This window comes from Haemaphysalis longicornis, unplaced genomic scaffold, assembly GCF_048455015.1.
Source record: "Haemaphysalis longicornis isolate Haplotype H1 unplaced genomic scaffold, Haemaphysalis longicornis Haplotype H1 scaffold_9, whole genome shotgun sequence".
In the NCBI taxonomy this organism is placed as follows: domain Eukaryota; kingdom Metazoa; phylum Arthropoda; class Arachnida; order Ixodida; family Ixodidae; genus Haemaphysalis; species Haemaphysalis longicornis.
In genome coordinates, this window is record NW_027526460.1 from 138,468,210 (window position 1) to 138,481,109 (window position 12,900).

The 12,900-nt window shown below is 44.4% G+C and overlaps 1 protein-coding gene across 1 annotated transcript; it reads right to left on the bottom strand.

Moving 5' to 3' along the window:
• Positions 1-1,746: 1,746 nt before the first annotated feature.
• Positions 1,747-3,451, bottom strand: LOC144153634 (very long chain fatty acid elongase AAEL008004-like). Its single transcript, XM_077685285.1, has one exon. It carries the CDS (start codon positions 3,375-3,377, stop codon positions 2,502-2,504), a length of 876 nt encoding a protein of 291 aa, XP_077541411.1. The 5' UTR covers positions 3,378-3,451; the 3' UTR covers positions 1,747-2,501.
• Between the last annotated feature and the right edge of the window lie 9,449 nt (positions 3,452-12,900).

A 12,900-nucleotide genomic window follows, 5' to 3' on the forward strand; every position in this document is an offset into this window, starting at 1 on the left:
ATCTTCATGGCCCCTTTAAAGTGCAAGGAATAAACCCTTGTTTCTCCACAAGGTAATGCTTTTGATCTCGGTGGGGCGGTCCGATGCGTGAGCCGCCATGTTGGTGGCCACGCGTTCATGTTGCTAAGGCGACAGACATAATTGCCAGCATGCGCGCCACGCCAGTGAATACAAGCTGTAGTACGCACGCCTGGTTCTTTACGCTCCATCCCTAGTAGTATAGCTGAATTAGATACGTTATCCAGTCTTGGTCAGGTCTAAGGATAGGATTACTTGCTGCTGAGTGCAATTAGGAAGGGTCCTTCAGCAGATCGTAGTACAGTCTCAGGTGGAGACTGTTGGTCACAGCCCTGCCCTGAAGGTATACTTTTTGGCTGACACCAATGCCTGGTCTTCTTTTAGCGTATTTATTCTAGCTAGAAATGATTCGTTCAAGGATTTTTTTTTTTGTACATGAAATAAGAGAAATCGGTCTGAGAGAGTCTAACACAAGCTGCTTGCCCGGCTTGGGGACTAGGGTTATGTTCACATTACCGACTTCTCGAGGAATAGTGTCCTCCATTCTACGCTTGTTAAAGAGCTTGGTCAGGTAAGTAATCGAGCCATAGTCCAGGTTTCTAAGGGTCAGGTGCGAACGCTTCCCACCCCGGGGCTCAGACTTTGAACACTTAACTTCCAACGCAACGTATCAATAGTATACAATTCGATGTCTTCGAAAAACTCGCGAAACAAATGGAAATATTTGCATGCATCAACATTCAAAAAGTTTGAAAATTGGGCTGGTTGGTACATAATTGTGGGAACAAAGTAGCGCGATGGACGTGACATAAAAGAAATAACAAACACAGAGCGCAAGTGTGCACGCGCCTTCTTGTTTCCTCTCCGTCACGCTGTTTACCTAAGATCAACATGCAACGATGAGGTAGGCGGCATCGCGGACGTCCAATCCTATGTTTTACGAGTGAAGGCGTAGTCTGGGAACATTAACGGACGGGGGCATAGACGAGTTGACGGGACAATGTGTGCTTACCTGGCGCAGGTGAAGACGCTGACAGAAATAGAATCCCGTTTAGCCACCATGCACGCTGTTTGAACAGCGCGAGCTACATGTTGCTGTACAATTACCAAACGTAACCACTCAGAAAAACGGAGGCATGACAACTCTATGTGAGCACTACAGCGGAGGCCGACGAAATTGATTTTTTTGTTGCCGAGAAGTTTTTGCACCCAAAAAAGGCAAGGAACAATAGCTGGGTACATTATTGTTGGATCCGGTCTCAGTCTCAAGGATTTCAAAAAAAAAAACACAAAGCACACTGTCCCCAATACTCGTGACCCGATATGCTTTTGAACAAGCAGTGCTTCCTGTCAAATATCAGAGTGTAATAGGAGTACGATGTATTTTTACGACACGCGCGTTAGCATGTGTGTAGCTTAGCGTATAGTATCGAATATTTCATGCTATATTCCATGTTGCTCATCTTTTTTTTCTCACGAAGGTAGAAGTCCAAAACCATCATTCTGAAGAAATTCTTTACGATGGTAAGACAATTGCAGGTCGATTGCGCGTTTAAGCTTCAGCATTAAAAGTTCCAATTCTTTCGTATGTAACGCCGCAAACAGCTGTTATTAGTCATTTATTAGTCATTTTCATGGCTTCTGTTAGCCACTTGCCTAACGACCTAACGACTCCGAGTGTACAGGCACTGTTACAAAGAAATGTGAAAGGCTTGTTTCTTTTCCAACCATGTCTTTATTTTCATTAAAAATAAGCTTAAACCATCATCTTCTCACAAATTAATGACGCTGATTTGAACAGAGCACGATGAAGCGGCAAGAACACAACAGGAGCGTCCCACTCAAGGCTTGCATGGAATCCGACACAAAGTAGTTGGAGGGGTACGTAGCGAATAACGTAAGGCTTCTGCATACTGGCACATATAAGTCGTCTTTCTACTGTCTCAAAATGTCCTTTTTTTACGGTTCCTCTGCCAGTGGAAGAGTTTTTATATGGTCAATTTTTGTAATATTTCCTTATTGCAGTGTCAAGTTTGGGAAATTTACTGTTGCCTCGGCTCTATTGCGTTTATTTCGCACACAATGCTGTTCCAGCCATCATGGTGGACATACGTGCTTGTCATAGGGGAGGTGTAGCCAGAACAAACAATAAAATACGTTTCTCACAGGTGGAATCCAAATACCATCTTTCATTCTGATTCATTCATGCCTGACATAAACATTATACTCGGCACAAAAAAGTCAAGCAGGAGTCATTTTTTTTTAAATCAAGGAAGTCGAAATATACTAGGGTGAACTCTCTTCACTCGCCCAAACAACCAGGGTGGATATCGAAACTTAAGCAAATAAAGATGTTGTGAGTATCAGAAGTTCTTAAACACGACCTAGTCCTATTAGAGGATGACCATGGACTTCGTTATCTTAGACGATCTTTGATGAAACGTTCTTTAGTTCAACACACTTAACTTCGACGCCCAAAATATTTAGCACTTCTTTAACGGAACTCTTACGTAAGCCGTGTAGTAAAAATCTGTGAACAGCATTGCAAAGAGCACTCCTTCGAGGGCGCCGACCAGTGCCAGGATCCTTGGTATTCCGCAGTCTACGAAGGTTGGAATGAGCGCGTGAATGGTAAGCGCGGCGAACTGGACTATCTGGAAGAGCGTCACATACTTCTTCCACCACAGCCGGGGCCGCAGCGCAGGGCCCAGAGCGGCCAGTGCGTAGTAACCGTACATGACCACGTGCACAGCCGAGTTGAGCAGCGGGAAAGAGAACACGTGACCGGTGATTCCCAGTGTGAGCACCAGCCAGACGGACCACAGAGCCAGCGAGTGGTGGAGCAGGTGCAAGAAGCTCAGGTGGTTGGTTTTCTTGCGAAGCACGAAGAACAGCGTGTCCAGCATCTCGCCGGCCTTCATGAGCATGTAGTACCAGGCCTTGTCCAGGAAGAACATGTTGAGAAACGTGGGTCGGGGATCCGTGGGCCAGCAGAGAAGGCTCTGTCCGGGCTTTCTCATGCTCGTGTACTGGAGCGTGAAAACGATGAAGTAGAAGCTTAGGGCCACCATCACCAGGTTGTAGACGAGCACGATGGCGCGAATGTTGTACGGCTCGCGGTTTCGCATCAGCCACGGTCCGAGTCGGGTGGCGAAAAAGAGGTAGAAACAGATTATGGCCACTATGGGAATCGGACTGCCCATTAAGGTCCAGCCGCTGGTACGAGGATCCGCAAGCAGCACATATTGGGCGTGGAGACTCCCGATGGGACTTGAGGCGTTTGCCGAGATCTGCATGGCGGCGGAAGGTGTGACTGAGAAGGTGGCACACGAACGGCTCTGCGAACACAACTCACGCATCTCCGGCGTATTTTATTTTTCGATAGGGGCAAGAGCGCCTTCGCCGTTATGCGTCACCGCTTGTTTCGGCGGTGTTTGTCTTTCCGGTCGCATGCTGAGTACAATTGCCGCACGTCGTTCACATCAGCAGCGGAGGGGGAAATTGGCGATGGCATTCGGGAGCGACGCATTGTTTCCGAATGCCCTTGAAAGGAAGCAACGTCTTTCATCCTAAGGTTGTGCACGGCGATGTTAAGGACAATTGGACACCGTTTTCTGCTGCGCAATGGTGAAGGGCGCACCACGCCGCCACTTACAGTTTTTGCTGCGCATGACCGCGAATTGTAAGTAGAGCTGGGTTAACGTGAACGGCGAAACCCAGTGCCCCAGAAATTTGTGATTGTGATGGTAGCGTGCATGCCGAAATCCACGTCTTGATTGTGTAAAGATGGGAACAGTATGGAATACTCGAATAAAGGATTTTCTAATACTCTTTTCTCACGTGACTCTTATAATAACTGTTTACGGACGTTTTTAAGGCGACAGTTTTGCATAACTCATTCTAAGGTGACCTTGGACGCCCTTGGAGTCGGCGTAAACGGTAAAAAAATCTTGTACTAAAAATATCGCGTGCCTCAACGACGGCCACATGAGAACCGAAGCATGCCAGCCGGATACAAGAGGTAATTAATTATTGCCAAAGTGTAATATGATTGTGTAGTTAGAGTTACTAATGGCTGGTAAGGTGGATTAAGGTGGATAAAACTTAATTACTGTAGAACGGGACGGATTAAGATGTAATAACGTATAGTAAGATCAAATAAGGTGGATAAGTGCCTCATTAAAACTTTGTATTAATGATTAGTAAGCTTGGATTAAGGTGTAATACGAAGGCTTAAGATAGATTACGGTATAATAAGGTAAATTAAGGTGGATAAGGGTACATATAGGATACACAATTCTAGTTAAAGTGGATTAAGACTGAATAACGTAAGTTCAGATGCAATGTGGATTAGGGTGGATTAGGTTGTGAGTGGACGTCGTTAAAGCATTGAAAAAAATTTGTGTCAGTACTGCTTTAAATACATAGTTCTTCGTGGATCAATTGATTCATTTTTTTTTTCAGGGAATCATCCTTCAACTTGGGCTTGGGATTTCCCTTGGGTTAGAGGCAGGATTCCCGCATGATTACTTGATGACACCCTTACAGCCACAAAGGCAGCACACCGCGACTGTGCTGTAAGTTGAAACATTTGAAATATATTAAAGGCGATTGCTTGGCTGCACACAAAACATATTTCATAACGACGAAACATAACGACACAAACTTCCTTTCATAAAACACACAAGCGATTTATCATTCAGACACTAATGTGAATAACAATTATTTTTCAGTACAGAAACTGACACCAATAAGTCAAATCAATAACAGGCAATACAGAAACTAGAGAAGAAAGCACAAGTTAAGCATACTGCACAATTAAAAAAAACTTTCGTTTGAGCTTCGGCAATTTAAAGACCTTATGAACAAAACCCACCTGTTAATAGCGGCACCAAATTTAAAGACACCCTACATCGAGCCGCGACTAACGTGACAGATACCCGAGTTTTTGAAACAGTTCCCCGTGAACTTAGATCGGCTACATAATGGTGTTTCAAAGCAATTCTACAGAAATGATGAAAACATTCTTTCTAGCTGGGTAAATTTTGCAATCCATTTGCGTGAACTTCGGCACACCACAAAGTTCACGTAAATGGATTGCAAAATTTACCCAGCTAGAAAGAATGTTTTCATCATTTCTGTAGAATTGCTTTGAAACACCATTATGTAGCCGATCTAAGTTCACGGGGAACTGTTTCAAAAACTCGGGTATCTGTCACGTTAGTCGCGGCTCGATGTAGGGTGTCTTTAAATTTGGTGCCGCTATTAACAGGTGGGTTTTGTTCATAAGGTCTTTAAATTTTATAATAATCAGTGCCCATTGCTATTTAGTCGCATTGATATTTGCAACCCATTTCTACGGAGAAGCCATATTGAGAAATGGTATATGGGGCATGCAATACACCTCAAAGTATGGCATGGCACCATCCGGAATTTTTATGTTACTTGTAGTTTGTACCGGGTATCTTTTAACAAAAGATGCAATTTCATTTTTTGTCGGTTGTGGTACCAAAACTTACTCGGGAATAGATAAGTATATAATAATTTTACCGATTAATTAAATTCCGGACATAATGACTTCGTCTTTCAAGAGTGACTAGTGCTCGAGGTAGGCCTTTCTCCAAAACATCTATTTGTGTTGTTCAGGCCGAAGTTTCCTCAAACTGAAAACCCAAAAACAAATTCTCTACGAAGGGCCAGTACAGGCACCTTATTGGTTTATTGCCAAAGAAAAATTGGCTGGCGATTACGATACTCCCTAATGCGATATTCGGGTGCAGCACAGTTATATCAACAATGATGTAGTAAAGGTTGTTGCTGCAGCAAAGAAGAAGCACATCGGCTGCAATCGTGGACTTCAACCTTCGTTATGGTCGTGAAGGTTGCGTACAGCTTCGTTACCTTCAAGTCTTACGCGTTATTGTGAGCTTCCTTCTTTTTAAATACACCACTAGCCGTAATCAAGAGACTTTGTGGAAGTTTATGAGGCCTCCTTGCAGGGGCATTGCTAGGCCTTCATTGTACTTCACTCTTTTCCCAGTGCGGTCTAATGCAATCCCATTGAATAAATGCTACTGTCTGGGTATTTTTAAACCACATCATTACCATACTGTTATATTATGATGCCAAGAATTCAATAATGTCATGTTGATTGATTGATTGATTGATTGATTGATTGATTGATTGATTGATTGATTGATTGATTGATTGATTGATTGATTGATTGATTGATTGATTGATTGATTGATTGATTGATTGATTGATTGATTGATTGATTTTGAGGTTTAACACGCCTACGCTACACAGGCGATGAGGCGCACCGTAGTTGAGGTTTCCACATGATCTACACCGCCTGGGGATCTTTAATGTGCAAGCGAAAAAAGGTTTATTTGTGCGTTTATAGGATGAATCTGTACCAACTATCCGGGTTTTCTACGCTACGAAAAAAGTACTCATAATTAAGTGGCGCCATTGCAGTAAGGCCCTAATAATAAATTGCTTGTCAGAAATACGCCCTACCTGTGCCGCAAGGTTCTCCCATTCGACACTGTTGCTTGGCAAGGATGAATCGCAGAATGTGCTTGAGTTTGAATGGCTTGATTGAACCGATTTTATTGAATGGCCATGGCCGACACTGAGTGATATGCACAGCGGTCGCTCTTGGAATGCTCTGTGCAGGGCGGAGTGATAATAAACTATAGGTATGAAACATAAATGCTGCGTTTCGCTTTGTGATGACTGGTTCGATAAAAGCCGTCTAGGCCTCATGCTGGAGACAACCGCACTACAATGCCAGTTACTAAGTGCGCAACGAGTACAGCGGTTAATTAGTTTCTATAGCGGCTGTTAAGATGTCGAGGACCGAGTCCCAGCTTCAGGCTGCCTATTCTAATGTCGCATTGATTATTTTTCGAGCAACTGTAACCACAGAGAATACACATCGAAATAGTTTCCTTAAAGTGATCGATCATAGGGTATGATGGTTAGTTATGTATTTGATGTATTCTTTCCATGAGTGACTAGCGGTAATGCAAATGTCTAAATACTAGACTAAACTTACAGCGGGAGCTGCATAATTCTTAGAATATTAGAGTACATTTTTAGTGCTACGTTTTGTACTCAAACTCAATTGTTACTGCATACAGTCAAACACAAAGTAATTTATTACGATGACAACAGATACCAGCGCACCAAGCTCATAGTTCCAAAGTCCGGAGACTGAAACGGGGCCCTTGATTAGGAATCCTAAAAGGGACTTCGTGAACCCAGCAGATAAGTCAGTATATTTTATGAACTCTTTCTATTACGCTGGGGATCTCGGTGAAATGATTTTCTAGTAGCTCGTTGCCCATCCCATACGATGGTTGTGTATTGCGTAGTAAGATCATATTGCACGATAACTGATTGCATAATTCTGTTTTTAGGGCAGCGCTGTTACCACTAGTCGCTGCGCCCTGATATGTGGGCTATTATAAATTCTCTTTTCATAATGCGGACTTCTGGGCAAGTTGAGGGGAACGAGTCCATTTTTTTCTGGTTCTTTTTTGGTTCTTGTATTGTGTTCTTTGGGTTTTGAGAACCACGTGATATACAGTCGTCGGTTGCTGCCGTTTGTTATCTGTGGGTATGAGGACTGGCAGTAACCACACTGGAGATATTTATATGCGCTGTATAATGTAATTTTGTGAAGCGCTTGCCTCTGTTGTCCTTCTTCGTCCCTTGTGTAATTTTTTACGTTTTACTCGTCAGCAAGACATATAAACCTGATCACATCTAACAAAGCTAGGACAGAAATACAAACAATTGATTGATTGACTCATTACCGAAGCCGCACCGAGGCTCTGAGGTGATCCGTAGTGGAGAGCTCCGGTTTAATTTTGACCACCTTCGTATCATAAAGTGCGCTGAATTTGAAACACAAGTGCGCTTCCGCTCTTCGGCTTCACCAGAAAAGCAGCCACCGAGGCCGGGATCGAACCCACGTGCTTTAGCTCACCAGCACAACGATTTAGCCACTGAACCACCGCGGCAGGTTAGAAACATCAATAACCAAGGCAAAGTTTTAGAAAAAGCAAACATTGCTTTAAACTACAAATTAAATGCAATTCTACAAATATATAATACAAATACCTAACATTGGAACCAATAAAAATACAATAGAATAACAAGCAGCAAAACATAAAAAACAAAAAAGCTATAATAACTACAAAGAAATACGTATCTTAAAAAAGAAATACGTACCGAATATTCTTGTCAAGACTGATTCAAACAACCCTTGGTTTAATAAACATTTGAAATCCCTCCTAAACCGTAAGAAACGTCTGTACAAACGAGCAAACGCAACTGGTCATTCTGAGGCCTGGCACAGGTACCAGTTATGTTCTAAACAGTACATTCAGGAGTTAAGTAAAGCTAAAGCAAAATTCTTCTCTACAGACCTGCTAAATATTCTTCAAACTAACCCCAACAAGTTTTGGCGCATGATTAGCAATAAGCCCGGCTCTAATCTAATAGAACTTACAGACCAAGGCAACGAGCCAATAAATAACGATAAGTGTGCAGATGTCTTAAATGACTATTTTTGTTCCATTTTTTCCCCTAGTAACGCTGCTATTTCTGTCCCCACTTCAACCACTTGCGTGAGCACGATGTCCGCTATCCACGTTAGCTGTGAAGGCATTTTTAATCTCATCAAAGAACTTAAGTTATCATCTTCTGCCGGATGTGATCAAATTAACAGCAAATTATTGAAAAACACTATTGTTCTATCCAGTCAGATACTTTCCTTGATATTTTCGCAATCCTTAGAATCCAGCATCATTCCCGATGACTGGAGGGTTGCGCAGGTTGTGCCGCTTTTTAAATCGGGAAATCGAGCAGACCCCGCTAACTATCGTCCTATTTCGCTCACAAGTGTCCCCTGCAAATTGCTCGAGCATATAATAGCATCTGCCCTCATGAATTACCTGGAAACAATTAACTTCTTCTATCCACATCAACACGGTTTTCGAAAGTCATTTTCCTGCGAAACGCAGTTAGCAGAATTTACATAGGACATCTTTTACTACATGGAAGACAACCTTCAAGTAGACGCAGTATTTTTGGATTTTTCAAAGGCGTTTGACCGGGTTCCCCATAATCTTCTCTTGCTTAAGCTCTCTTCTCTTGGAATTCCCATTAATATACTACGCTGGATCGAACACTTTCTACAAGGCCGCATGCAATATACTACCGCTAACAACCAACGCTCATCGCTCGCCAATGTAACTTCTGAAGTCCCGCAAGGCGCAAGCCTATCACCGTTGTTGTTCCTCATCTACATAAACGATTTACCGACCAATATTACAACAAAATTACGATTATTCGCTGATGACTGCGTCATCTATAACCCCATCCGCTCTCCCTCTGACAACCACTCCTTGCAACACGATCTCAACACAATTTCTACTTGGTGCGATAAATCCCTCATGCCATTAAACCTCAAAAAATGCAAAGTCTTGTCATTCTCCCGAAAACACACTATTGTTCAACACCTGTACACAATTAAATCAGTACCAGTAATCCCGGCCACTACGTACAAATACCTTGGTGTTCATCTGACGTCATCGTTGTCATGGGTGTCCCATATCGAATCCATCTGCTCAGACGCTTCACGCACACTCGGCTACCTCCGTCGCAACCTTAAAACCGCATCCGCCGATGTTAAAAAACTTGCATATCTAACGTTCGTTCGACCAAGGCTAGAATATGCATCATCAATTTGGAACCCCTCGCAATCATATCTTTCTCACGATTTGGAATCGATACAAAACCGTGCCACCCGTTTTATAACATCGCAGTACTCCCACACAGTCAGTGTGACGTCACTCAAACAGTCCATCAACCTCCCCACCCTCGCTACACGCCGCTTTATCGCTCGTTTGTGCCTTCTACACACCTTCTATTTCCCGTCACAATCACGACATGCTTTATTGACGCCCCCACCAAGAGCTTCTGCCCGTCTTAACCACAGTCACCCAATCTCTAGAATCAAGTGCCGTACATTATCAATGAATAGTTCTTTCTTTCCTCACGCAATAGCAATTTGGAATTCCCTACCCAATGACATAGCTTCATGCCCTAACCGAAAATTATTTCGCAAAAAACTTGAAACGGCGAACCTTTCAGCCTTCACGTGATACCCCTGCCGAATCGATTGTGAAAATTATGTTGTCACGTTCTCTCTTTTTTTCTCTCTCTCTCTCTCACTCGAGTAATTATGTTTACAATAGTTTCGCTATTCCTAACTGATGTTGCTTTTATTGTAGTCTTGTTTTTGTTGTTGTTATTTTCGGTGTATATATGTATTCTTATACCTTGGCGCAAGCCCCCCCCTTATGTAATGCCTTCGGGCCTTTAAGGAGCAAATAAATGAAATGAAATGAAATGAAGTGCAATTATTGTAGTTGAGGCAAAACGTTTTATTCAGCAAAAAAAAAAAGAAGAAGGTGGGTGGCGTCCTCAGTTCAGGAAGCCGCGCGCTTCCGCAGCCAGGGTGGCCCGGTTGATCAGGCGTTGCTGGTCCTCCGGGTGCAGGCTGGTCAGTGCGCGTTCCCACCGCTCAAATTATTGTAGTTAAAACAAAAAAAATCCTTCATGGTTTTTTTTTCCTCAACTGCAATTTAATTCAGTGAAGCAACGAGTTTTCTTGTCGTTTTTAATGAGGACAGTTGGCAACAAGTAGTTGTTATTGGTTGTTGCTACCGGGAACGCAAACACGGTGATGGAAACCCGACAAAGCACACGTAAAAACAGACATCCAGAAATTATACCGATATAAATTCATTAATTTAGTCATCAGCGAATTGACGTTCATTGCTTGACGAAGTCCTCTACACCAACATAAAAGGTTTCAACCGAATATTGAACCAGGGTAGCCAAATATTGTTGTGATCAAGGTCTTTTAGAGCTGATATCCAAGCCTTTACATAACCAACTTCTGGCGCTGTAAATGTAAGAAACCTTGTTACCTTGAGCACGTGGGAAGATCGAAATGCGGGAGCGGTTGCTCGGGCACGTACGGAATATCAGGATACGAAACATCGCGAAGCACTAGACTTTTCCGACTGAATTCGATGAACAAACAGGAAAGCCCGCCATAATTGTGAACCGGAAGTTTAAACTAACGACCCAAACAGTTTCGCAGCAGTTCACCTGTCCAAGACCTCTGAAAGTGAGGAATTCTAAGGGGAAGAACCTTCTGTAGACCGTTGTGGTTATCCTGGCAAACAGGGACGCCGTCTCAGTCTTGCCGGTAGCATTTACTGTGTCCTGCGAGTCTCTATTTACCCTCTGAGTAGACGTTAACACCAACCCAGCTGTCCAGACAAATGAGCTTTTTTTCAAATTCAGGGTGGTTTGTATAAGCAGAAATATTAAAAATACGAATCAAAATACCATTTTTGCCACTGCCGATAATTTCCATCCCTAGGGATTCTTGAGCAGTTTCAACGTCTCAACGACGGTAGCAAATAATGACCTGTCCATATAGTGCTCAATGCGCACTCGTACCCCGCGAACTATTGAAAATACAGCTTTCCCAGACAATGCGAAAGGCAACATTTCTTTTATAAAATGATCAGCGTTTGGTACACCTAAAGAGAGCCGAGTTACAGTGACAATTATGTTTCAATTTCGACGCAGCCTCAGAATGAAAGATCTAAACAAACCTCGCCCTCGGAACACGGAAGTTCACGAACCTGAGGTGTTCAACGGTGATCAGCGACTCGTGGTCGGGGATCATGAACTACGCTACGGACAGAGTGTCCCCGTGCGCAGTGGGGGTGTGCGGGGCCCTACAACCACGACAGACGCCGGCGACGCAGAAATGGTTCCCGGCACACGTCGGCCCGGTCAGCACGCCGGGCGAGAACCGCAACGAAGGGGCAGACCGAGCTGCGCGCGCGCTCACCAGTCGCGGCGTAAGCCCGGACTCCCCGCCGATGGAAACGGAAGACGAGGAGGCGACGCCGCTCACCTCGTATATAAGGACACTCTGGAGTGGTACAGGGGCAACAGACAGGTGTTCCCGCCGCCCCACCACAAGCTTACGAGGAGGGAAGCAGTGAAGCTGCGACAACTACAAACGTGCGCGATGTGGACTCGGGTGATAAGCCAATCACGTGTGCCCGGACGTGTATTTGACCGATGTGTGCGCGGTGCGTAGGAAGGACAGGGCCACGATGGCTCATATACTGTGGAACTGCAAAGTGAACGACGGTGCTACAGAGACGTTAGCGCCGCACCTAGCGGATGCGGTGGCAAGGAAGGACTACGACGTGCAATACAGGGCCGTCCAGCAAGTGTTGGAGGCTCTCGAGCGTCAGCGGCCGAAAGCACTGTCCCCTCGGGGGCTGGGTGCGTGTAGGTAGCCGATGCCGAGGGACCGACTGACACGACGTTAGGTAGCGTCAATTTTGCCGGACAATAAAGATGTTTTATCTCTTTCTCTCTCTCTCGCAACAAAAAGCAACAATAATAGCAGTATCGCATAAACATCATCATCATAATTACAGTGGTAAGGAATCAGCCCCTTTCCCACTTCGCCTTTAAGGATACACCACGAAATGTGTGCCTGGATTAGAAGACAACACGCCGGAACTCGAAAAACACACGGATGAGACCGGACCGCATCTAATGAGAATGGACCGCATCTCACGACTCCACTTGTTTTCTGAGTAATCGCACAAAATGGCGCCAGCCTGGACGTCAGGGCTCACGTACGTCAAGGGGCGGCCGAAGGACACAGCCTGAAGACAGGCCGACAGGAAAGTGCGCGACGCCGCGCATCGTGAAGGACGTGCCGGTGGCACCGGGGCGTAAACAATGCGCGCGCGTCCCGTT

What these genes read in the sequence shown, in the direction of transcription:
- LOC144153634 (XM_077685285.1), bottom strand. Translation starts at nt 3,377, where the DNA reads ATGCGTGAGTTGTGTTCGCAGAGCCGTTCGTGTGCCACCTTCTCAGTC.